Here is a 24,336-nt window from a genome sequence, read left to right as displayed (position 1 = left end):
GGACAGGAAGTGAGGATACGAGCGAGGAGGATGGAGAAGGTTTAAGGTGTGTTGTATATAATTTAGTAGCATCTATAGCGCAGACTCTGCAGAAATGGAGAATACTTGAAACACACTAAAACATTAATGTATGTATAATAAGTATGTTTAAGTACGTCAAATTATTATATAATCACATTAAAAATAGGAATCGCTGTGTTGTCAATATCTTCGAATGAGCCCTTTAATCTTCATAAGTAGCCTCTTCTACGGAGGCAGTCATGTTGCACTGCCATTTTTCTACAGTAGCCAAGAACGGACAAACTGCTGTCCAGAGAAAGCGTTTTTTAATTAACCATCATAATCGCTATCTCAAGCTATGAACACTTAACAATTGAATACAATGTATATGTCATTAATATATCCATGTATACTCCTTTGTCTTTAGATAGGGAAGTCTGTATATGTATTGCTATTGTAGAAATCATGCAGCCATAAAGGCATTCTGTTCCTTACTTTTGTTTCATAAGGTTTCTTATTAATTTCACAGGCATGTTAATTTGAACAAAAACTGTTGATCGAAAAAGTTAGGAATACATGGTCAAACTTGCTCAATAATTATGTTTAGAAATTGAAAGATGTAATCAGTTACAGCATATTGAATAGCATAGCCTTCTATACTTTCTATTTCATTGTGTGTGTGTGTGTGTGTGTGTGTGTGTGTGTGTGTGTGTGTGTGTGTGTGTGTGTGTGTGTGTGTGTGTGTGTGTGTGTGTGTGTGTGTGTGTGTGTGTGTGTGTGCGTGCGTGCGTGCGTGCGTGCGTGCGTGCGTGCGTGCGTGCGTGTGTGTGTGTGTGTCTAGACTACTCCACCGTCCATCTGAACCAGCTGCTGCAGAAGGCGGAGGTGATCTCTGGGCGTATGCTGCGCTTTTCCGTCTTCTACAGGAACCAGAACAAAGAGTACTTTGACCACGCCAGGTAAACCCACTCACTCATTCACTCACTCACACACTTGTCGCTGTGATCCAATGGGACTCATTCTGATCCAGGTAATTAACGAGTAGGTAGGGGTTATGCATGTTGCTCAAGGATGCTTACAGGTAAGCTGCAGACATTGGGAATCTAACTTACAACCTGCAAGTTAAAGAATACATTTTATGATAAAAAAAATACTATGTAATTTCTTAGTATTACTTCTTTCTTTTAGTCATTGATGGGACCTTTATGCAATGTTAGTACTGTAAACAGTCAAACGACTATCTAATGTTGTGACAAGGCTCACCATTAAAAATAGAGACAACAAAGCAACAATGTATGCATGCACTAATTTATGGATATTAGTACTAATAATAATATTGATGTTATTATTCAAATTACACTTTCAAAGTATAGTAAGGCTGTTTGCTCTTATGCCATTCCGGAATCCCATTTTAATGTGACTCAGCATGTAGCGTGTTTTGTCAACATGCTAATAGAGGAACACATTCATATTCATCAGCGGATGTCTGATGGCATGCTGCTCATCTCTGATCTGTAAATACTGCCTTTACAAGGGAGCCCTCTATTACAGCCTGATCCCTACCCACAGATTAGGAACAGAGCTGTGTGCACTAGACCACTGGCGTAGTCTGATATCCGAGATGACCCCCCTTGTTAGCATGTTGCCACTCATTTCATCAGACCGCTGCAGACATACGGTACCCGGTCCACATTCATATGTTTCTCACCCTCTCGGCCTGGTCTTGTTTGTTCAGCGCACCGAGTCACACTCGTGTCCGTGTGAGAACACACGTGTTACTGTGTTACTGTGCCACAGATACTGTGGTACTGCTGCACCCCACAGCCTCCCATGTGGCTTCTCAAGTCTGCTCAGATCCTGAGCCCCCTGCAAAGAAAGACACATTATATAGGAGCCTTTCTAGGATTCGATCAATAAAACGAAAACCCCAGTCTGTTGTGACCTAGATATAGTAGAAATTATTATAGCCACTACCCTATGTAATCTTGTAGTTTTATTCATAGTAAGTTTTTATATTATTTGACCTGTCCTTCTAGAAGTAAATCTCCACGAAAATTCCACGTCCAAAAACAGCTTTAGAGGTTTTGGGGTTAATATTATATCAGTATAATAGTATAGCAGATATGAAATCAACCATCAATCTTTTTTTTATAAAATGGTGTTTCCCTCTCGTTTTCCCAGCAACGCTGCCCTCCGCATTTCTGAAAATCTTCCATCATAAGAGGAAATGCTGTGTGAACCACCACCGGCGCAGACAGACACTCTGGGGATGATTGGATGTTAATTATGAACGCGTCTGACATCATCTGTGACTCCTCCCCCCTCCATCTCTGTTGCTAGTTCCACTTCTCATGAAGCTAGGCAAAGTTGTCCTTGACGGTGCCGGGAAACTGCCCCCCCCCCCCGTGGGTATAAATGATATCGCGTGGGTGGGAGGTGGGTAGCTTGTGTGGTGGCACAATATCAAGACCTGTGTGGGCACTGAATAATTCCATAATGGTAACAACAAAGCGCCAATTATGACCGTGATTACAACCTCCGTTAGCAATAGCCGTTTAATTACACTTGGTGGAGGGAGCTCTGGAGATCCGCCGCTGAGCGGAGGAAGAGCAGCAGCTGCAGCACAGGTGGTGAATACCGGGGTTCATTCAACGCCTCAGCCCAGTGGCCAGGCTCTGTGGAAGGTTTTGCTCTGTGGAAGGTCTTGGGATCTTAGCTATGGTCATGATGACTCTAACACCGGTGAGAAGATGACTGTGATGTCAGATTAGGGCAATAGGGCACATCAAATAAAAGATGGACATTTGTAGGTGCAGTGGTCATCTCTGTAGGAGGATACTACTGAAATCATCATGTCAGAGGTCAGAGGTCAGGGTCATGCACCGAATGGGGGAGCTCCCCCCTCCTATATTTGAACCCCACCAACCCTCACCCCTAATCACGGCGTCACCCAGAACACAGCATGCGTTCCCCCACAGAGCAACGTTACCATGGTGATCTCATACATCTCTCTATGTGTGTTCCCCCCCCCCCCCCCTAGAGAGTCTGAAGGCGGCCGCATGCTGCCATCGGTGAAGGACAACAGCGGCAGCCACGGCTCGCCCATCAGCGGCAAGCTGGAGGGGCTCTTCTTCAGCTGCAACACCGAGTTCAACACGGGCAAGCCCCCGCAGGACTCCCCCTACGGCCGGCAGCGCTTCCAGGTGCCGGCCGAGGTCCTCTTCAACCCCGGCACCAACCTGTACTTCGGGGACTTCTATTGCATGTACACGGCCTACCACTACGTGGTGCTGGTGCTGGCGCCGCAGGGCTCCGCCGGCGACGACTTCTGCAAGCAGCGGCTGCCCGCGCTGGACATCGCCGACAACCGCTTCCTCACGTGCACGCGGGCGGAGGAGGAGGGCGGCGGCGGCACGGGGGGCGAGGGGGCGGGGCTTGTGTTCCGCCACGCCCAGGACGTGAACCTGGAGGTGATCTACACCGAGCCGCTGGAGCTGGCGCGGGGCACGGTGGCGGAGATCAGCGGGCACCAGCTGATGAGCATGTCCACGCTCAACGCCAAGAAGGACCCCAGCTGCAAGACCTGCAACATCAGCGTGGGCCGCTAGGCTGACGCAGTGCACAGACGCAGACACACACACACACACACACATCTATATATAGAAATCTCACATACACACGCAGACAACGCAGAATTATACACACACATGTGGTTGTGGGCGCATGCAAATGCAGATTTAGGAGACTGGCAGAAATGCAAAAAGACATCACTAGAAACATATCTCTGACACACCTCTGTATCCTTAAGAGACCGTCGTTTCCCGAAGAAAACTGTGGAGGAAGAGAGAAGAAAGGAAGGAAGGACTGAAGAGGAAGATACACACAGACAGACACACGTTTGTCGCCGCATAATCACCGCTCTGCAGAGGGATGCTCCTGAAAGGTCACAGCATGACCTTGAAGTGAGGTTGTTGAACAGGGCAACATAAAGAAACTAAACATGATGCATACTAGACCGCTACCACACCCAGATATTATTCTTAACGCAAATGCATCCGATTTTCCACAATCAAACCGTAATGCCCATGCGTCTGTCGTTCGCTAGAAACAGATTATGGCTAACTTCCACAAACCCTTTAACGGTACTAACCAAACGTAGACATTCAACAGGTTAATGCATGTATTCATCCGCTTTTGTTTAAACAGCTGTCGTTTTCTCTTTTTTGATCTGTCATTTGCGATCTCTCGCAATCCTTGACCTGCTCACTCTAGTCAGCTGTCGTCAAAGTAAGCTTGTGCGTTTTAGCTCACTTTTAGCTCATTTTATCGTCTGTCTTTGGTGCAAAGTGTTTAAAAATTAATTCAGAGAAGGTTCTACTTTGTACTTGACTACCTACTAGTGGCAACGACCGGTACTACAACCTATTTGGGTTGCAGCATCAAGTCATCTTTATTTATGCCAAAGGTAATGGAAAATAAGAAAAAAAAAGGACACAGAGCTCAATGTTTGAAGGATCATTAGTTTCCAGTCTTTTAAGCATGAAGCGGTTCAGTCCAGTGATACCAGAGTGTTTAACCTGTCAGTGCCCGCCCGTAGCCACACACCAGTCCTTTGTTTCTGCTGATATGTGAAAGCAGAACCATGTTCACCAGAGTAGATGTGAAAAAAATATTTATTTTTTATTGATATATCTATATATTAAAAAAATATAAACCAGAAGTGCACAATATCAATACGCTCTTATAAATGTCAACAATGGCATTTCACTTGGAAGATAGGAATCAAACAAGGATAACTTTAGGGGGAAATAAACAATTTGACATTGAAATTATTTGCACTACACTGGCAACATCCATTTCCAAGGTAGACGTGTCACTTGCTTCACTTCATATCAACTATGAAATCCCTATTGCTTATCATAGCACAATGTAAAACAAACACAAATCTCATGCACAAACATGCTGGATTGTCTTGATAGATTGTGTATTATTTCAGAAAAAAAAGTCCTTGCCAAGATAGCACTTTTGAAAGGCAGCATTTCACACTATGTACCATGTTTTACAAACTCTGTTTTGGCAAGACGAATGAAGAGGGGAGGGGGAGGAAGTAACAAACAAAGTGCCATACAATACAGCCGCATAGGAAGTGCTTGTAACTAAAATGAACTTGATGTTATGAAGATATTTAGGTTGAAGCTTTTAAAAAATAATGGCACTGCAAATCTTTCACCGAGAAAGAGGCGGTATCTTTAAAAAGGGATGTGTTCAGGAGGCTGGTGAAAATAATTGAGTTAGCGTTGTCCTTTTGCGATCACTTATGTCCTTGTCATTGTCATTTAAAGTGCTTATATAATGAGCATGGCATGAGATAAACCCATGACGATATATATTCTCAACTTATTTCTTAGTTGTTGTTTTTTTTATTTCCTTATATGAAAAAATAAAAGAGCTCTTTTCAAAATAAAAGTCCCACTGTGAGTGACTCTCAACTGGTCTGGGTTGAGTCCTGTTGTTTACTGAGCAAGGCTTCCAGTAGGCGGAGCTTCACTTTGACGTTCTTGTACTGGCAGTACTCCTCGTCCATTGGTCCACGGTCCTCCTTCTGACAAGTCCTTTAAAAAAAAGAATATAGAGATTAAAAAGGGCAAAGAAGTTACTCGAATGCAAATATTTTCTCTATCAGTTTTCAGAACTGATTGCAGCAGTTTTCATATCTGGTTGATAGTCCCTGTGTTGCCTTACTCCGATAGCTGTGTACATTTAAAGTATTGTAATCAACGACCTATTGTATTTTACTTTGTAGAATTGCAAAACATGTACAGGAAAAAAAAGTGTACAGTACGTATGCAGCTGTCTGTTTATCGTTCTCTCTCGAAACATCTCTCTCTGCTGTATTAACGTCACTGTATTCTCATGTGGATGTACCATGACCACCAAACTCTTACTTTGGTCTAGCTTTCTTGTTTTCTATGTTTTTTTTTTGGTTTGGTTTCTCATCGCATTGTTGAACTATGGAAAATACCAAATGTTTCAAGTTGATTCAAAGTATTAATTGAAATGGAATAAACTGTTTTACCTGCCAGTCTGGGCGTGGAAGTGGTGTTCGAACTCTCGGAGGGCGAGGTGGAGCTTCTTCTTCTGCAGACGCGTGCTCCTCATCTGTTCCAGCAGCTCAGACCTTTAAACGGGCCAAGAAACATACGTAATCACTCAGAGAACTCGGTACACAAGCACTGAAAGATAACCAAGGGCTGCACCATCTAACAGCATGGCTTCAGCCACTTGTAGACATGAGTATAACTTAATAGCTGTGTTTTTCATTCTCTTAAATGCCTTGAAATTAACTGAAAATGAGAACCATAGCCTTATTTTCTAATCCCATTTCAGCTTGAACTCGTCCTCGGGCCATTGTGGTTGAGCCAAATAGAAACAAAAGTAACTGCAAAACAAACCATTTATCTTACACACACAAACACACACACACACACACACAAATACACACAGACATGCACACACACACACACACACCTGGAGGCTTCGTGCAGGGTTGCCATGGTGACGCCCAGGGGCGGGAGCACTCTGACCTCCTCCAGAGGAGACACCAAGGTGGCCTCGGGGACGTCCTGGGAACGTTTCAGCAGCAGAGAACCAGTGGAGGACAAACACCCGGGGGGCCTCGAACCCTCCTCGTCAGAGCCCTCCTCCTCCTGCTGAGTGCACACACACACACGGGCGAGCACACACACAGACACACACACACTAGGATTGAGTATGCTAGCCACCCAAGCTATTATATGGTGAGATTCAATTGAAATGTAGGACAATTGAAACGTACAGTGGAAGACTACATCATGTCTACTATCTATTATCATGTCAACAAGGAGGAGAGGTCAGGCATGAAGTTGCAGTGGGGTGTGCTCTGTACAGTCGACAGTTGACCCTTTTGTTTAATTTGTTCATTGTTCATCATGTCCGTCTGTCTGCCTGTCTGTGCATGCGTCTGTGTGCACTTGTGTGTGCGTGCGTTGGTGCAGGCGTGGTCCTCACTATGGTGGTGATGACGGGGCTGACGGAGGACGCCAGCAGCAGCTGTTTGAGGAGGCGGTAGCGGTCGTAGAACGGCCTCATCAGCATCCTCTCCTGTCTGGTACTCTGGACACACACACACACACATACAAACATGCACAAACACAAAAAAGCATTGCTGGCTTAACCGACTTGCTGATTAAATTGAGTTCCCTGTCAATGTGACAGCAGTGGAATAGTGAGCAGGTCAATGAAGGCTCACCGGTCGGCCGTGGAGGCTCTCGTAGTGGAGCAGGCACTTCTGGAGAGTGGTCTTCTCCAGAGACCTCTGGGACTGAGACATCTCCTGGAGACACACACACACACAGGAATGTACTCACACACGAGGTCTGCCGTGCTTTCAGACTTTTTTTGAACCATTGTATAAGACAGGCTTTGGTTTCACTAAAGTAGGCCTCACTGTCTACAAAGAATGTGTTTTTACAGCAGGGTGATGGAAGTCCCACAACTGCTGCATAAAAACGGGTTAATTGATTCTGGATAGAAGAAATAGGATATAAAGCCTTTCTATAAATCTTTTTGCCCCTTCAAGGTCGATCCGGAGAGTGGGGTCGGATAGACCTGCATCACCATGGCGACACTCAAAAACTAATGAAGACTAGAATAACATTCGGTATCCACTCTGCGAATACCTAACGATTCCTTTCAATGGGGACTTTTGTTACCTTGAGGTCGTCGGGCAGCCCCAGCTCCCTCCGTCTGTCCCTCAGTCTGGTGCTCAATGTCTGGACCGTCTCCTCCACGTCAAGCTGGCTGTTGCTGCCGCCCAGCTGCTGCAGCTCCGTCCCGGCCAGGGGCGCCCCCTGCTGGTGCCGGACGGTCCTGCGCCCCTCAGAAGGGGAGGAAGAGGACGTGGAGGAGGAGGGGAGTTGGGCGACCCTGGGCTCTCTCCTCCCTCCTCCGTGTGAAAGCTGCTTGAGCTTGTGGTCTGCAACGTTAAATGAGGAAATGCCACTTTTAAAAATAGCACACCGGTCTTGTCTCCCAGGTAACTAAGTGTTCTACTGGCTGGTGTCCTTATGAGTCTTTGTGTGTGTGTGTGTGTGTGTGTGTGTGTGTGTGTGTGTGTGTGTGTGTGTGTGTGTGTGTGTGTGTGTGTGTGTGTGTGTGTGTGTGTGTGTGTGTGTGTGTGTGTGTGTGTGTGTGTGTGTGTGTGTGTGTGTCTGTGTGTGTGTGCTTGTTTATGTGTTGGTTTATGTGTGTGTGTGTGTGCGTTGGTTATGTTTGTATGTTTGTGAGCATGTGCCTGTGTGAGTATGTGCATGCGTGTGTCTGACCTTTGAGTTGCCTGCGGCTCTTGATGAGTTGCTTCATGAGTCCAGCCACCTCTGGATGGGCTGTCTTGTCATTGTGCGCTGGCTGACGGCAGCAAAAGACAACACTTTTTACATTCCAGAACATCAGCCCATATATGGTGTCTGCATGTCTGGCTACCAAGGTGCTGTCATGTTAATAATATGCCATAACCCCAATGTCCAACCCCAGTGCATTGTTTTGCACTAGAATGAGTTTTCTCATCCATAAATACTTTAAAGACCAAGCTGCCACTCCTCTAGTTTACGACCCACCTTGTAGTTCTTCTCCTGTTCAAACTGCTCCTCGAAGAGCCGGATCTGTTTCCTAAGAGAGTGAATGTGTCTGTTCAGTGAAGAGATGGACACCTGCTCTTTGGTTCCCTCCTCTGGCTGCGTACGCACACTGCGGTGAGCCCTAGGCACACACACATAAAGGGACAGATTTCAGCTAAACCTTTCAGTATGGATTTAAGTAAATAGATGGTGAATACAATGCATACAAACAGTAGACCCCTCCACCCTCCATCAGTTTGAGTTAAACATGCAGTATTTGTACATTTGCATGTTGCAAATGCATATGTAAACATCATAAACATTCATACGCATTTATTCATATATACTAGAAAAAACACAGCTTAAAAATAATCTTTAAAAAAAGTGCTGAGTTGATGACTATATAAGCATGAATATAAATACAATCATACATAACATATCATCATCATATAAAATTACGTTATTTCGTTATTTTTTCAAACTTGCCATTAAAATCGAATGTATCATCATCATCATCATCATCATCATCATCATCATCATCATCAACATCATCATCATCATCACAATCATCATTATTATTATCATTATTTTCATTATCATCATTTTAATATGGATCAGTTGAGGAGTGCTCACATGTGGCTGTTCTGGGAGCTGGGTGGTGAGGGGGCGGAGTCAGGGTCCGACAGGAAGCGCAGGCTGGAGCTGAGGCTGGGGCAGCGGGGCGACAGGACCGGCCTGTCACCGGCCCCCATGTGCTGCAGCAGCACGGCAGAGGAGCAGGAGGAGGAGGTGCTGGAGGAGGAGGGGGGCCTGGGGGCGGGGTCCAGGACGGGCGCGATGATGTCATGCTGCTGGTCGGGTTGTTGGGCCCTGCCCACCAGAGTCCGAGGGCTGCTAGAGACCTGCTGCAATGGAATGACCTCTGAGAGAGAGAGAGAGAGAGAGAGAGAGAGAGAGAGAGAGAGAGAGAGAGAGAGAGAGAGAGAGAGAGAGAGAGAGAGGGAGAGGGAGAGGGAGAGAGAGAGAGAGAGAGAGAGGGAGAGGGAGAGAGAGAGAGAGAGAGAGAGAGAGAGAGAGAGAGAGAGAGAGAGACAGAGAGAGAGAGAGAGAGAGAGAGAGAGAGAGAGAGAGAGACAGAGAGAGAGACAGAGAGAAATAAAGATTCAACATTTTTGGGCATAATTCAGCCTGAGAGGAGCATAAATAATTAATCAAGGAATTAGGGATTATAAATGATTTATTGTGAATAGATTACATTTTTCTGACAACTCTGTGAAAAAACATGAAATTAAAATGAAGCTGGGTGGGGTGAGGGGTTACTCCCACCTCCTTCTCTTACCGGATTGAGACGGCAGCGATGGGGGTGAGGAGGACAGGAGCAGCGATGGGGGTGAGGAGGACAGGAGCAGCGATGGGGGTGAGGAGGGGAGGAGCAGCGATGGGGGTGAGGAGGAGAGGAGCAGCGATGGGGGTGAGGAGGAGAGCAGCCGCGTGGGGGGCACCAGGCTGGGCTCCGCTGCGACCCCCATCTGTTGGTGGAGGGGCTTGCTCCCCGGGGCTGGGGGCGGACCCCCCTGGTCAGACTCCAGGGCTTGGAACTTGAGGCGCGGGCTCTGGAAGCAGAAGCAGAACATTAGGGCTTCGGGGTCTGGACCGAGGAGCGAGGGGAGCTTCTTCGTCTGGACCCCGGTCTCGCTGTGCCGTGAGAGACTCTGGTTCGGTCCAAACCAGAAAGCTGAAAGTTGTTTTGGTTTGGAAAGCGTTGAAGGTGCGCGGTCCAAAACTCGCGATGGGCTCGAGTTTCCACGTTTAACAGATTGGACGCCAAGGCTGGCAGGACGCTTCCACTGGAGATCCAGAAACACAAAGATCCCGCTCAGAGAGGGGATTCTATCGTTCCTTCATTCAATCATTCCCAATCAGTTCAAAAGCAGGCATGTGAACAGACCAACGGGATTACACCATAAGAAGCCATCTGCAAGTCGGTTGAAACAATCAGGGAGGAAGAAAAAAGCACAGCCTTGGCTCGCTGCAACTCTCCTCCACACGGTCTTCCCAGGGCATCCACGAGCAATCAGCGCGGCCGGCAGAAAGAGGGACAACAATCCACTCGGGCACCGGCAGTCATGTTCTCACCGCCGTTCACGGTTCGGCTGTCCCTGCTGGCCGATCCCAAGATCTCCCGGGATCTACTGAGATCCGAGGTGTGATTGCACGCTTGTCTGTGCGTGAGTCTCAGTCTGCGGAGGAGAATCACGACATCCCACCGAGCGCATCATAGGGCGGCTCCCGAGTCTTGCTGGAAACCCGCCTCCGGGCTCTGGTGATGCATGCTCAGCCTCCACATGGATAATTCATCACACACCGGGGGGGGGAGGAGGAGGAGGAGGAGGGGGGGCGGAGGAAAGCGGTGGGAATACCGCTCACGTAGGCACACGTGTGGGAGGAGGAGGAGGGGCGCGGCTATGACGAGGGATCTCCACAGCAGCGTGGACTGACGTTGGCGACGGGAGATCTATTTCAGAGAAGCCGTGCACCTTGGTGTGGATGCACACCCTATGATCACTAGATTGTTAAAGGCATTGGGTAAAGGGGAGAAATATATACGCTTTTGGACGTTATGTTCATGACGTACACATTTTTTTTCGTGTTGATTTTCTATTGGGCAAAGCATGGTGTCAACGTGAGGACGATTTGAATTTCTTATCGCCATTGTTTCAAGAAAAGCCATTGTCGTCTTCGTCGTCTCCGACCTGAGATTTACAACCTCTTCCCCCTCCTGGGCTGTTCATTCATAAAAAAAGCTGGCTCGTGAGTCAGTGACAGAGGCGGTGTGGGGAGGGTTGAAACAGTGGGTTGTGTGTGTGGATGTACACACACACACACACACACACACACACACACACACACACACACACACACACACGCACATACACAAACACACACACATCCGCCCACCCACCCACAGACATAAACATGAGGACACAGGGTTGCACACGCCACATGGATGTGCACAACCATATGCAAACAAACAAACACACGCACGCACGCACGCACGCACGCACGCACGCACGCACGCACGCACACACACACACACACACACACACACACACACACACACACACACACACACACACACACACACACACACACACACACACACACACACACACACACACACACACACACACACACACACACACACACACAAAAATACATATATAGAAACACACACACAGACACACAAAACACTGCTGTTTTCATAGCTCTCTACTTAGAAAATGTGCATTAGTACATCACAGTCGGATAGATGGTCGGATGGAGGGCAGGAGAGCGAGACAGAGTAGAAGAGAACGAAAGGGAGAGCGAGACGGAGTCAAAGTGTTTCCTACGTCAGAGCTCTGCCTGCAGCCTATATAATCGTATCCTCGGTCAGATTCATCTAAATGCTACGACCCCAGCTCTGCCCTGCAGGAGCACCCAGGGTCCAGGCTGTCAACACTCCCTCCCTGTAACCGCTCACAGGCCTGCATGGAACACAGGCACGCACGCACCTGTGCACGTAGTCAGGTACAACGTGCACCGGTTAGGATACTTTAGTTCCAAACAACAAACAACAAAATACATGATCCAAGGGTGTGCAAAGTATTGTTATGGAGGGGTGCAGTGAATAGGTGGAGGTGCTTAATTTTACATCAGGCTGTTTACTGACGTGAAAGTCGACCATGTCACAAGGAAAACTTGGCACATCACTTTCCACCTTAGCTAAAACATTAAACCATTTGTCCTATCCTTTTTGAAGAGCTACCTCACTACACACTCTACTTCAGTGCGCTTATTTAGCTAGCAGAAGTTCATGGACTTGAGTGGACTAAGTCCACCTAAGTCCATAATCTTCTGCTAGCTAAATAAGTGTGCTTAAGTTGAACTTGAATGGTGGCCCTGCCTCAAAATGGCTACAACGCCCCCTAGTGCCATACATACACGATTGTATTTATTCTACCCTGTCATAATTGTCCATCCTTTCCATATATCACGTCTACTTTAAAGAAACCTTCTATCAATCCTGTTGAACCCCATTTATTCAATCCTAAATCTTCTTAGTCACTAGATGACCTCAGCTTCATAACATTTATATAATTAGTTCAATTAATATATAAGCATACCAATGTATTATTGTCAGTACATAGGAATTGGTTCCAGGGGTATTGAATTGGATTTCAGACCACATGCTGAGAAACATGGTAATCAGATAAAGGGATGGTGTGTGTGTGTGTGTGTGTGTTTGGAATGGACTGCACACGCACACACAAAGACATGCATAGACAGAGGCTATATTTAGGCTGTCTTTTCATCTTTTCTATGTACATTTTCTTGATTGTTCACCTGGTCTGCATGTCCCAGGGGGCTGGCTGCTATGGGACTCTCTGTACAGAGGCTGACCCTGAAAGACAGAAACACAGGGCACACCATAAAGATGAACACAAAAACAAGCCACGGGAGACATGTATGGCATTTTGAAAGGTTACTGGTCTAAAATAACTCAAGAAAAGTAGTTGATTATGCAACAACATGGTTGTCACCCTCCATACCCACAACATGACCACGTTTCTTCTAAAGCCTGACGGTTGGCGTACATGCAACAAAAATCAATGCGTGCCAGTTTCAGTCACGGTAACTATCTGACTGACTCATTCAAATAAGCCTTCTGCCATAACTGCCTATCATGGCCTGAACCAACGGGGTGTGTATGGATGGTAGGGATAGACGTGCATGTATACAAGAGCCATCAGCCGTCATGCGCTGTGTTAGATGGTTGGCTGGTCAGGCTGCATGACACCCCCACCCGTGGTGTGTCAGTGTCATCTGAACCGGGGTCATAATCAATGCATGACTGTAGGCTAAGGCAGTAGCAGACTGTTATGGAACCCGACATCTCTGACTGGCTAACTGACTGAGTTGCCCACTGACTGACTAGCTGACAGACTGACCTACTGGTAGGCCAGCCGTGGGGAGAAAAGGCCAGAGCAGAACTGAAGAGGAACGGCAGCCACAGCATCACGATATCAGCAGGGAATTAATGATATCTACCTTTTAAAAATAGGCACTGCTGTTTTATGAATACTGGGACTTTTCCTAAATATGTAGGAATTACACAAATAAACAATAACAACTAAAACAAAGGCCCATCTAAGGCAAGTGTATATGCCGTGTTGTTTATTCTAAGAAACAAACTAGCCTTCCACCCACCTCTCTGCTTGGGTTGGTCTTTGCTCAGTAACTGATGAAACCAGTTCTGGATCGATGGCATCCTGGAAAACAATTAGATTCAACAGAAGCTGGCTCAATGAAAGCTATTGACCATGATTCATTGTCAACACTAAACAAAACGTTTGAGACAATATTCATGATATATCTTTTATCTCAAAATAAATTGAATAAAGAGGACAATGAACTGATTAAACATGAGTACATTTTAATATATACATTGCTAATTACACAGTGACAGCTCACACGACTGGTGATCTGAATAAAAGGCAGGTTGGTCTATCAGGTGGAGGGGCCAAGGGGGACAAAATGGAAAGAAAGAAAGAGTAAGAAAGAGCTCACAAAATAAAGAAAGAAAGAAAGAAAGAACGTCAGACAGACAAACAGACAGACAGACAGACAGACAGACAGACAGACAGACAGACAGACAGACAGACAGACAGACAGACAGACAGACAGACAGACAGACAGACAGACAGACAGACAGACAGACAGACAGACAGACAGACAGACAGACAGACAGACAGACAGACAGCTGTTCAGACTATATTCATGGTACAGAGTGAGATAGTGGTACCTGTTTGGGGGAGCAAGGCCTGGAGCGGATTTCTTTGCAAGGGCGGGGAGAAAGGTCCCTTTGGTCTCTGTTCCTGCCCCCCTCCCCCTCTGCCTCGCCACCCCTCTGGGAGATCTCCGCTGAAGCCTTGGCGTTTGGCTCCGGCCTATAAACAATGAAAACAGATGTCAAAATGTTCTTATGCTTCCCAAACAAGTGTGGGGTAAATATCTTATTCAGACTAAAGGTTAGTAAAGGTTCACTTCTGTTGTTCAAGACAGTAATCACAACAGAGAGCGCTGCAGGTTTGACGTGAAGGGTCTGTTCTGCTTATACCCCTGGGTTCATTGTTGACATTGGGTCGAGATTAAATCAGACATCATCATTTATATGATTTATGTTCAACCCTCTTGCGCAGGGTATAAGCGTTCCGAAAACGGGAAGTTGGCGAGTCATCACCATTGTTTCTGGTTTAGATTCATAGTTTAGACGCGAGGCCACTGCGTATGCGCTCCACCCCGAGTCTGAGGGGCACAGTTACAATACTGAGGGAAGATAGTGGCTAAGTTATAAACTTTACCATGGGGTGCAACGGGAAGTGAGGGAAGGGGTGCTTCTGAACCGATGGGAACACAGCCTCAGCCTACACGTCTGAGTCTAAACTAAGTGCTCTTTGGTACCCAGGTGTATAAATGCACGTAGAAGCCTCTCAGTTTCTAAGTCCGTTAGCACATGCAGTGGTGTCTAAACACAGAATCCAAACTCGGCTGATGAAAAAATCCAGTTAGAAAAAGTGGCGCAAATAGAGACTCGGAGACGGGCTACTTACAATCCTATGGTCGAGTCAGCCTCCTCCACCTCCGTTCCCTGAGTGGTCCGCACAGGGCTGAGTCTGAGCGGCCGCTGGGCTGAGCCGACATCAGCGGGGCTGGGGGCGGTCCCAGAACCAGCAGTGTCCCCCTGCAGCTCCTCTGGCCGGTCCAGAGTCCCCCTCTGGGGGCTGGTGCTGAGCTGAGAGCCCCCCTCCCATCTTGAAGACCTAATGGTGTCAGAGCTACACAAAGGAGGAGGATCAACGGTGGTTATCATGCATAAATATAATGTTCAGTCATTAAAGTGTTCAGTAATTAAAGTGTTCATGGGGTAAGATAATAATAGTTCCAAATATATATTTGATATTTTCTCTCTCCCTCTCTGCCTGTTCCCTACCTGACCAAATGGCTTGGCCAATAGGCAGAGAGAGGCATAATCATCAGGTGACTCCCACTCTCTCCTTCTCTACTCAGTTGTGCCACTTATCTTCCAGACACACACACACACACACACACACACACACACACACACACACACACACACACACACACACACACACACACACACACACACACACACACACACACACACACACACACACACACACACACACCGTGCTTCACTTCTGATGACCCATGTTTATTCATCAGTGTTATTGGTTGTGTTTTGGGTCTTTTTGGGACTCTGAGAAGGAAAATAGATATCCTGTGAAAAGCTGTTTCTGTGTGAATGCCTTTGTCACGTTCCTGAAACGGTTCCGACACATGTCGGACATGTGTGTTGACATAGCCATTGTATTTGCATGTGTGAGGTTTCTGGCTAAACTGAGTGAAAATTATGTTAAAAGACCAACAGAAAGGCTGCAGTATCCAAAACAACAAAGAGGAGAAAAAATTTAACAAAGCAAAGCAAGAGCAACCGACTTAAGAAGGAATAGGGTCAGAAAAGAATCCACTTCCAACTGGTAACTAGTTGAACAATATTTGAATAAACCAAATCCTTCTGTGGCAGCAGGGTGAACTGAACGCCTTTGTGTGGTTCGCAAGGTTCCTGCCAAGAGGACACCACTCATGTAACTCCATTAGCCGGCAATTACCCACAATGCCCTATAAAACGAACAAAAACAAAAGCCATGGCGACCCAGCCTGTGTGATGCACCTCATCCCAGCGTCATATGGCCTTCTCAGCGGTATGTCCCGATCAAGTAGCACCACAGCACACCGCCAATGCCCTGCTGCAAGTTACGGATCCAAAGTACACAGTGAGGAACTATCAGAAAGCAAGGGAGGCTGGGTATTTATTTCCAACCGACCCGTCAGGTGGCTTATCAGTCACTGGGTTCATTTCACAGCTGCGTTCCAATAAACCTGGAATATGACGTTTTCGTCAATGAGCCCGTTTCGCAAAGAAAATCACACAAAAAAATATTTTTGAACAACGCATTGATACCCTCTGGATGATCCTGTTTCCGAATTAATATCAGTCTTGGATTGTCTGGGCCGCAATTGATTTCCAAATATCGGCGCTGCCTTACGGTGGTTAAGAGTCTCCAGCCAATCACAGTGACCCTCGTGCTCTCTTCGATCTGGCCAACTATGGTCAGAGTTCAAGAACACATCGTAATCTGGGAAGAGCTTTCCATGGGGATTTTTGTTCATCTTTTAACATCGTGCTTCAGCCTATCTTGGATGGAATCTGCAGCAAGAAACCGAATGTGAACTAATTTTACAGTAATGTACTATAGATACATTACAAATTAGGGTCAGGGAGGAGGTATTGAGGTAGGAATGGCTAAGGCGGGGCGGGGATACAGTATTGCTGCATAACAATGTCCATATGGATTGACATACACATAAACACACACACACAGACACACTCTTGTTAGTATGCATAATTAGGCAACCCAGATTGATTTTGATAACACTTAGTCCACAAGTGTTGGCACATAATGCACAAATAATTCCGATTTGGAGCACGTAAGAGCAGTGGGCCAGGCAATGTCAGTCTGGATGTGTGATGCAGGTGGAAGTAGGTGAGGGACACTGAAAACTGACGCATGCAGACGCATTCCGCACACACACACGTGCGCACACATGCACACATGTGCCCAAATGCACTCACACAATCACACACACGCAAAAAACATTGTCACATAAATATGGACCCAGTTCATGTCATACAAAATTAATACTTGAAATAGAATTGTATGCAAGACTTTCTATAGAGTACCATAATCAGCCTTAAACAGTACTAGATTTCAAATCAATAATTCCTTAAATTAAGTCAGATGATTACCCCTAATTCCTAGCTCCTAGTCCTTGGCAGTAGAATAACACTGATATCTTAAGATGTCTGGTTGTTATACAAGTTGTGTAAAATATATTTTTTATTTTGGACAATACTTGTGTCGTGACTACTGTGGTACAAATATAGCCCTTGGTTTTTCACCATATGATATAAAATGCAGTTGAAAGCCAACCTTAATGCCATCCTTAATCCTTAAACTAATCCAATAACACATAATTGACCTGTGTGATGCTAAAACAAAAACCCCAGGCTAATCAATTAGCCTGGTGAGACTGCTTAATGGCCGATGATGAACAAACTAAAATGAGCAGAACACAGGGGCATCGAAAAGGCAGCCAGACAAGGCAACCCCGGCTAAGAGAACGTCAGACACAGCGAGAAGACCCATGGAGTGGCTTTTGAACACAAACACACACGCACACACACACACACACACACACACACACACACACACACACACACACACACACACACACACACACAGCAATGAAGCACCATGTCTGCAATGCCCCCCCGCCCCCCCCCCCACCCCCATCACCACCAGAACAACAAGCCAGCTGGGAAAGACTGCACACCAACAGAGTGGATACGCAATCTTGTGCATGGATGTAAGGTGACTTGACCTAAGCAGTGTCCAGTGTGTGTTTGTGCGTGGGTTTGTGTGTTTATGTGTGTTTAGTGCTTTGACCTTGAATGTTATTGTAGCTCTCAGAGGAGATCACATGTCTTTTCCATGGGTCACTGCTACTGTTCTCAGGACCCACAGCAGGGCTCCGGTATCAAACATGTCTCCAGAGACATTATTAATTAAGCTCCCAGGGACAGTGGCTGTTTAACCACAACACAACACAGACACACACAGACACCCAAAGGAGAACTGAAAATTGAAAAGCCAAATCCCATTTGCTTTCACAGTCTACTGTAAACCATGGCTCACCTCCCATCTGCCCCAGTACTGAATGGACCACTCTCAGGGTGTGTACGCACACACTCACACACACACACACACACACACACACACACACACACACACACACACACACACACACACACAAACACACACACACACACACACACAAACACACACCACACACACACACAAACGGGGGGTCAGTCCTTACAGCAACAGCCATCAACGGGGGCATGAGCATGCAGAACCACATGCCACACACAAACACAAGTGCACGCACACACACACAACCACATCTTAATCTGTGTGCTGGCTAGAGAGACAGTGGATAAATGAGGGAGTTAAGAGAGGGAAATGTTCCTGATGCTGTTAACGTTCAATGTCAGCGCGGCCACCTGATTTATCATCGCTCCACTCCTCTGCCCTTTCCAGCAGGCATGTTTGTCTGGCAGGTTTACCGGTCAGGTTCACTGGGGCCAGAGAGACGTTGTCCTGATGACATCAGACGGCTAGTGTCAGGGCTTTTAGGGGGGATGACTCATCGCAGCGGGCGGCGGGCCACTGTTCTTGTTGCTCCTGGCCTTTCATTCTCCTAATGTCACTTATTTTTAATCGATGATCATTTTAATTTGAATCTCGTTGAATCAATGGTGGAGAAATGGTAGCCAGGACCGGTGTGGATCGAGGATGAAATCTCGGTGACTCATCCACAAAAAATGTTCAGCATGAGAACAGAGATACTGATGATAACGTTTTACACCAGGACTCCATTAATTAAACACTTCAATATATATTTGTCTATATATATATACATTAAAAGAAGAATGTACTATATATATATATATATACATATATATATATATAGAGTAAATGCTTCTCCATTTGAATGCAACTTGTCTCAAACCCCATATATCAGTATATCCTATCCATTTGTTTTAGTTGTATATTATTTATACAGTATTTATGTATGTATATGCTCAAAATGGAAGGTTCAATGCCAAAAAGACTCTTTGGTTTTGACTGGTACTTGAAGTGAAGCAGCAGATGAACTCAGAGCACATTCAGTGCAGGCTCCAGAAAGGAAAACAGAAAAGAAGAGAAACAGAAGAGCAACACACTACTGTGGGAAAAGGACACAAGACAGACCCCACATCAACAGCCGTACAAAACAAGCAATTCACATCAAAGCATCTGTTTCGATGCACTAGGGTCATCAAATATGGTGGTAAACACCATATTAGAAATCTAGAAATGTTTCACCACCTGGTTTGATTAGGAGTTTTTTAGGGTTTCATTCCGATTCTATAAAGTGTCAACAAGGTTGGTTTCAAAGCTAGCAATCTGAGAACCATTTCTTACTACAACAGAATGTTTTCAAAACCGGATGACCCTGCTATTTGAAACCAACATGTTTACAATGCCCCCATGGCTTATCAGAGACAGCTCTGAGATAGGTGCGAGAGACTAAAGATAGTGCTGCAAAACCTGGAACCTATTGTTTTCTATTGTTATGTCTATGTGTTATGAGCAGAGGAATGATCCATGCATGTCTCTCCCTATGAATGTTTGTTTTTAAATTTCAGGTCAAAAACTTTTACAGTGTTAAGTGTGGGCCGTACCTGCCGAGCCGAGAGTGGGCCCAGGTGCCAAGGGAGGCGCTGCTGAGAGACACGGAGGAGGCCCTTCGGTCTTCATCCAGCATGGCTCTCTGTGCACTACAGGTAGGCACCTGAGAGACACAGCGTAGGAGGATCACACACACGCATACACGCAGGTGGCACTTCATTCCGAAACATAAACATAGAGGCAAATATAAACGCACGCAAATACACATGAAGAGTACACACCCAGAACTCTAATGAATGAAACATACAATCCATTAAACAGGAACATACAAATATAAAATCATAAGTTTGCTCACAAATGCAAACACTGCAGCATCATAGGCATCTGAATCAGTGCAATCAGATCATTGGAAACAATCTCACCGTGTTTTTTTGTGAGCGAAAATATATGTAAAGCTATTAATGATCAAATACACACGGTTCCAAGATACTTTATAGAAGGGAACGCCATGCTTGCTCTGACAGTGGTGCCTTTGAGCAAAGGGCCGGTGTTGTCCAGCATCAAGCACCCTCCCCCCCTCATTAGCCGGTGACATGGCGTGACACTCCAACAAATACCAGGTGACTCACCTCAAAGTCTGACAAAACAGAGAGCGGGGGCGGAGGCGGTGAGGAGGTAGGGGTGGTGAAGGCCATTTCCCGGGAAGTAGGAGGATAATGAGGAGGAGGAGGAGAGGGAGAAGGAGGACTGGGTGGAGGAGGAGGGAGACAGACAAACAGTTGGTCCTGGTGTCTTAGGAGGCGGAGCAATAGTGCGTTACACGCGTTCTGCCCCTCAAGCATGTGGGGTCCGGTTGGAACACTACAGAGAGCGAAGGAGAGATATAGGAGAGACACAACAAGAAAACACCATAACGGTTAAGCTTAGTTGCACTTAAACGACCCTAAGATGCCCTCTAGTGGAGTCTAACTCGTATGGCATGTTCATAGAGTTCCATTGGATTTGAAGAAGTGAAATCCATACTGATGGTCACTCACAACAACAAGTTAAAAATACATCAGCTGGTTACAAAATACAAGGAAATATTGTTTCCTTGTTCTTATCCTTGGTGGAAAAAACAAAAACATATTGTTAGCCTCATAGAATAATTGCCTAAGTCATATTAGTCATATTTGCCTAACCAAATCTCTCTGAAGCACTTTGAGATTCTTGAATATAAAGTGCATTATAAATACAATTTATTATTATTATTATTATTATTATATTTTAAGGTCCATAAGGTCCAAATAGATGACTTAGGCAGCTAGTGATTATGGAATGTAAAATGCACTCTGATTGGATTATGATATATCCAATGCGGCAAAGTGAATCAGAGGCGTTAGTAGAGTAGAGTTAGGTTATCACAATTTGGCCAAAATATGACTTAGACAATTATGCTATGTGGCTAATGATACCAACAAGCTATATCTACTTTTAAAAGATTTTTTGACCACATTTCTTTGAATAAAACATACACTTACACAAGATAATAACAAAGAATGAATCAATCTTTCTTAAGTCATGCAACTTCCTATTCTCACAGCAATGTCAAACATATAAACACCTTCATCGTGAGAGACAGCTTCCGTCTGCAAGTTTCCATCAACGTGATAAACAGTGTCTCGGCCCTGCCCCGCCACATTACCTGGAGAAGCTGTTCCCTTTCCCTAAGCAGTTTCCAAGCAGTTACCCCCCCGCCCCAGCCTGTTCCCGCTAGTTCTGCTTTGAGGTCTGACTTAAGTTTACAGAAGGGGGGTGGGGGGCATGACGTGTACAAATAACACTCAAAGAAGGGTATGTGAAACATGTGGGTATAAATAGGAGTTTGTCCTGGTCCAAAGAGCTCAGCAAGGGACAGGGACGGAGACGGAGAGAGACAGGGACAGAGACGGAGACGGAGGGGGACATAGAGAGACACAGAGCGAGAGAGAGAAAGAGAGGGTGAGAGAGAGAGAGAGAGAGAGAGAGAGAGAGAGAGAGAGAGAGAGAGAGAGAGAGAGAGAGGACAGAACGTTGTCACTGGTAGTTACATAACATAATGAATGATGGGGGGGGGGGGGAATGCTCTCAGAGGGATTCAGATGGAAAGCAGCCAACCTGTATACAAGCAGCAGGCCCCCTCAAATGAAACAAAGGTATTCATACGAAAAACTTTTTGGGGTTTTCTTTCAAATAAATTCACCCTTTTTTTCAACCAATTCATTGCAAGAAATTAGGTAATGCTAATACTCGTTTTTCGGCAAGTTGAACGCTGAGCGATAGGAGAAGGAGGAGGGGAAGATGAAGGGACAGGGAGCTGGGTAAAGGGAAGGGTGTTGACTGGATCTAAATATGTCCGCTGCCCCGGTGTGGGATTAACTGTCCTCTGGGGATCATAGTTGTTTACAAGGATGGATAAGATGTGTAAACAGGGGAAAGAAAAACCAAACAAAAACCCTTCTGGTATGTTCTGTTGGGTCTGACAATCAACTTGGGACACCTATGACTGAGTTTTCAGAAGGTGCAGATAACAATTTATTGAGACACAAGAAATATCCCCGAAGAGGTGATAAACAACCTCCAGCCCTTGATTCTTTTTTTTTTCTATTTTATTTCAGCCCAGCTTGCCAATAAAGGAGATGCTGGTAGGGAGACCGGTTGTTGACGATTGCGGCGGAACCTACCGGAATACACAGGGACCAAAGATGGTGGCCAAGTTCTCCATTGGCATCTGATTTGATTGGCTGTGAGACGCCACTCTGGAAAGGAAGTGGATGAGGTAAGACAGGATGCTGAAGTAGTCCACAGGTAAACAGCCCAGAATGTCCTTCAGGAATCCGATCAGCTCCTGCTCATCCTTGTATTCTACAATCAAAAAAGAACTAAGTTATTTGGAGCTGAGGTTGTTTTTACAAAAAAAACTCTCATTCAAATCTCAAATGTGTTCAACTGTTGTTATGAGGAAATGAATTAGATCCCTTCCACTCTCTCTTTAAATATATTTATACTCTCTTTGAATTCATATCCATCTCAATGTCTACCAGTACCTGCGAAGCCCGACAGAAGCTGCCTGCGGTGGGCCTCCGGGACCAGGGGGATGGGGAGCTCCCGGAAGAACAGCTTGAGCAGCGAGGCCACTGTGGGCACGTCCGAGTCCTGCTGCATGTCCACCGCCTCCCCCCTGTCCCACTGCAGCCTCAGCTGTCTGGTCTGGACCACCGAGCCGGACATGCGGAATATACCCTTATGACGCACTCCTAAAGGAAGGAGATAAATAAAATGTTCATATACACTCCTGACAAATAAAAGTTCAAAATAGAGTTCAAAAGAGTTCAAAATACCTGTTTTGTCCAGGAACTCCACCATGCGCCTCAACACAAGAGGCACTCCATCGACCAGCTGTCCATCTTCCCTTAGCGTTTCCACGGCGACACCAAATACAGGCCTGGCTTCACACTGCGGCTGGTGCAGAGCAGCAGCGGACTGAGGGCAGATCTTAGCCGTGCTTCTCCGGATTCGTACAGAGCTTAAGTCGGTCTTCACACACGAAAAAAACACCAGGGGAAATTCTCTGTCACTGAGACAAGGTCAAGTTGTTTGAGTTGGTAAAAAGCCAACCTGAGTAACGCCATGGTAACGCATTCCTTATATCCAATGAACTCTCTTGAGTGCCTGAAATGTAGTCTTGGCTGATGGGCTGCTGACTGATAATACATAATTGTATTATGCTGGCATTATGAGCAATAGCCAGCATTAAAAACGAACAGTAAAGTAAATAAAGACAAACTACTGCATGTGTTTGACATGAATATTTTAAATTCCCCCAAAAAATGACACATAAAAACATGTAACGTTATTCGTCACAGAGCAAACTTCAGCATAAACGAGCAACAAGCTGGCTAAGATGTAGGATCACCCCCCCCTAGCAGCATTTAGCTCTTCAACGATCATCGATGAAAACATTACATGGGTTATAAACTCACACAGAGAGACACTGATGCGCTTGCTCCCATCTTCTCAGCTCAGCGGATCAGACGGCTCTCCATGTCACGCAACTTTAAGATTACATTATTTAACTTTACATGTCCTTTCGCCCCAGCAGGACGTCCTTCATCCTCTGTTCAACCAAACTATCTCACGGTGCGTTCGGTACAATCGGGTCAATTTTACACGATAATCTAGGAGCTAATCTGTGAGGAACTCGCTAAACGCTCTGGACATTGTTTATGTTGCTGGTCACGTGA

The 24,336-nt window shown here is 45.8% G+C and overlaps 2 protein-coding genes and 1 long non-coding RNA gene across 4 annotated transcripts in view; 2 read left to right on the top strand and 1 right to left on the bottom strand.

Annotated features, from left to right (window-relative positions):
• The window catches only part of LOC130404557 (phytanoyl-CoA hydroxylase-interacting protein-like), a 21,190-nt gene extending 15,115 nt beyond the window's left edge, over positions 1-6,075 (top strand). The window contains exons 4-5 of the mRNA XM_056609363.1: positions 842-959; positions 3,041-6,075. Coding sequence (XP_056465338.1) covers positions 842-959; positions 3,041-3,608 — 686 coding nt within the window. The 3' untranslated portion in view covers positions 3,609-6,075. The remainder of the gene's footprint in view (positions 1-841; positions 960-3,040) is intronic.
• Positions 3,666-24,336, bottom strand: LOC130404556 (protein FAM13A-like). Its single transcript, XM_056609362.1, has 20 exons — positions 24,076-24,336; positions 23,434-23,629; positions 23,140-23,349; positions 22,777-22,957; positions 20,704-20,935; positions 20,128-20,237; positions 15,308-15,532; positions 14,500-14,644; positions 13,905-13,966; positions 13,041-13,098; positions 9,994-10,267; positions 9,288-9,576; positions 8,655-8,796; positions 8,364-8,445; positions 7,752-8,014; positions 7,289-7,372; positions 7,048-7,152; positions 6,529-6,710; positions 6,077-6,178; positions 3,666-5,612 (listed from the first exon to the last, which is right to left on the bottom strand). The coding sequence occupies exons 1-20, from the start codon at positions 24,103-24,105 to the stop codon at positions 5,486-5,488; spliced, it is 3,099 nt and encodes a 1,032-aa protein (XP_056465337.1). The 5' UTR covers positions 24,106-24,336; the 3' UTR covers positions 3,666-5,485.
• On the top strand, positions 22,203-23,692 carry LOC130404558 (uncharacterized). 2 transcript variants are annotated; one of them, XR_008904236.1, is made up of 3 exons: positions 22,203-22,248; positions 22,711-22,871; positions 23,137-23,692. It is a non-coding gene; the product is annotated as an uncharacterized LOC130404558 (long non-coding RNA). The 2 variants fall into 2 exon arrangements; XR_008904237.1 differs by lacking the exon at positions 22,203-22,248 and adding an exon at positions 22,394-22,613.

The sequence above is a fragment of the Gadus chalcogrammus genome, chromosome 15 (genome assembly GCF_026213295.1).
Source record: "Gadus chalcogrammus isolate NIFS_2021 chromosome 15, NIFS_Gcha_1.0, whole genome shotgun sequence".
Lineage (NCBI taxonomy): Eukaryota > Metazoa > Chordata > Actinopteri > Gadiformes > Gadidae > Gadus > Gadus chalcogrammus.
This window is presented reverse-complemented; position numbering and strand designations above follow the sequence as displayed.

Bases quoted from the DNA above. Each gene is read 5' to 3' on its own strand.
- LOC130404556 (XM_056609362.1), bottom strand. From the start codon at position 24,105: ATGGGAGCAAGCGCATCAGTGTCTCTCTGT. The intron at 22,958-23,139 runs GTACTGGTAGAC...TTTTGATTGTAG, and splicing joins GCTTCTGTCGGGCTTCGCAG to AATACAAGGATGAGCAGGAG. The intron at 13,967-14,499 runs GTACCACTATCT...ATTGTTTTCCAG, and splicing joins GGCCTTGCTCCCCCAAACAG to GATGCCATCGATCCAGAACT.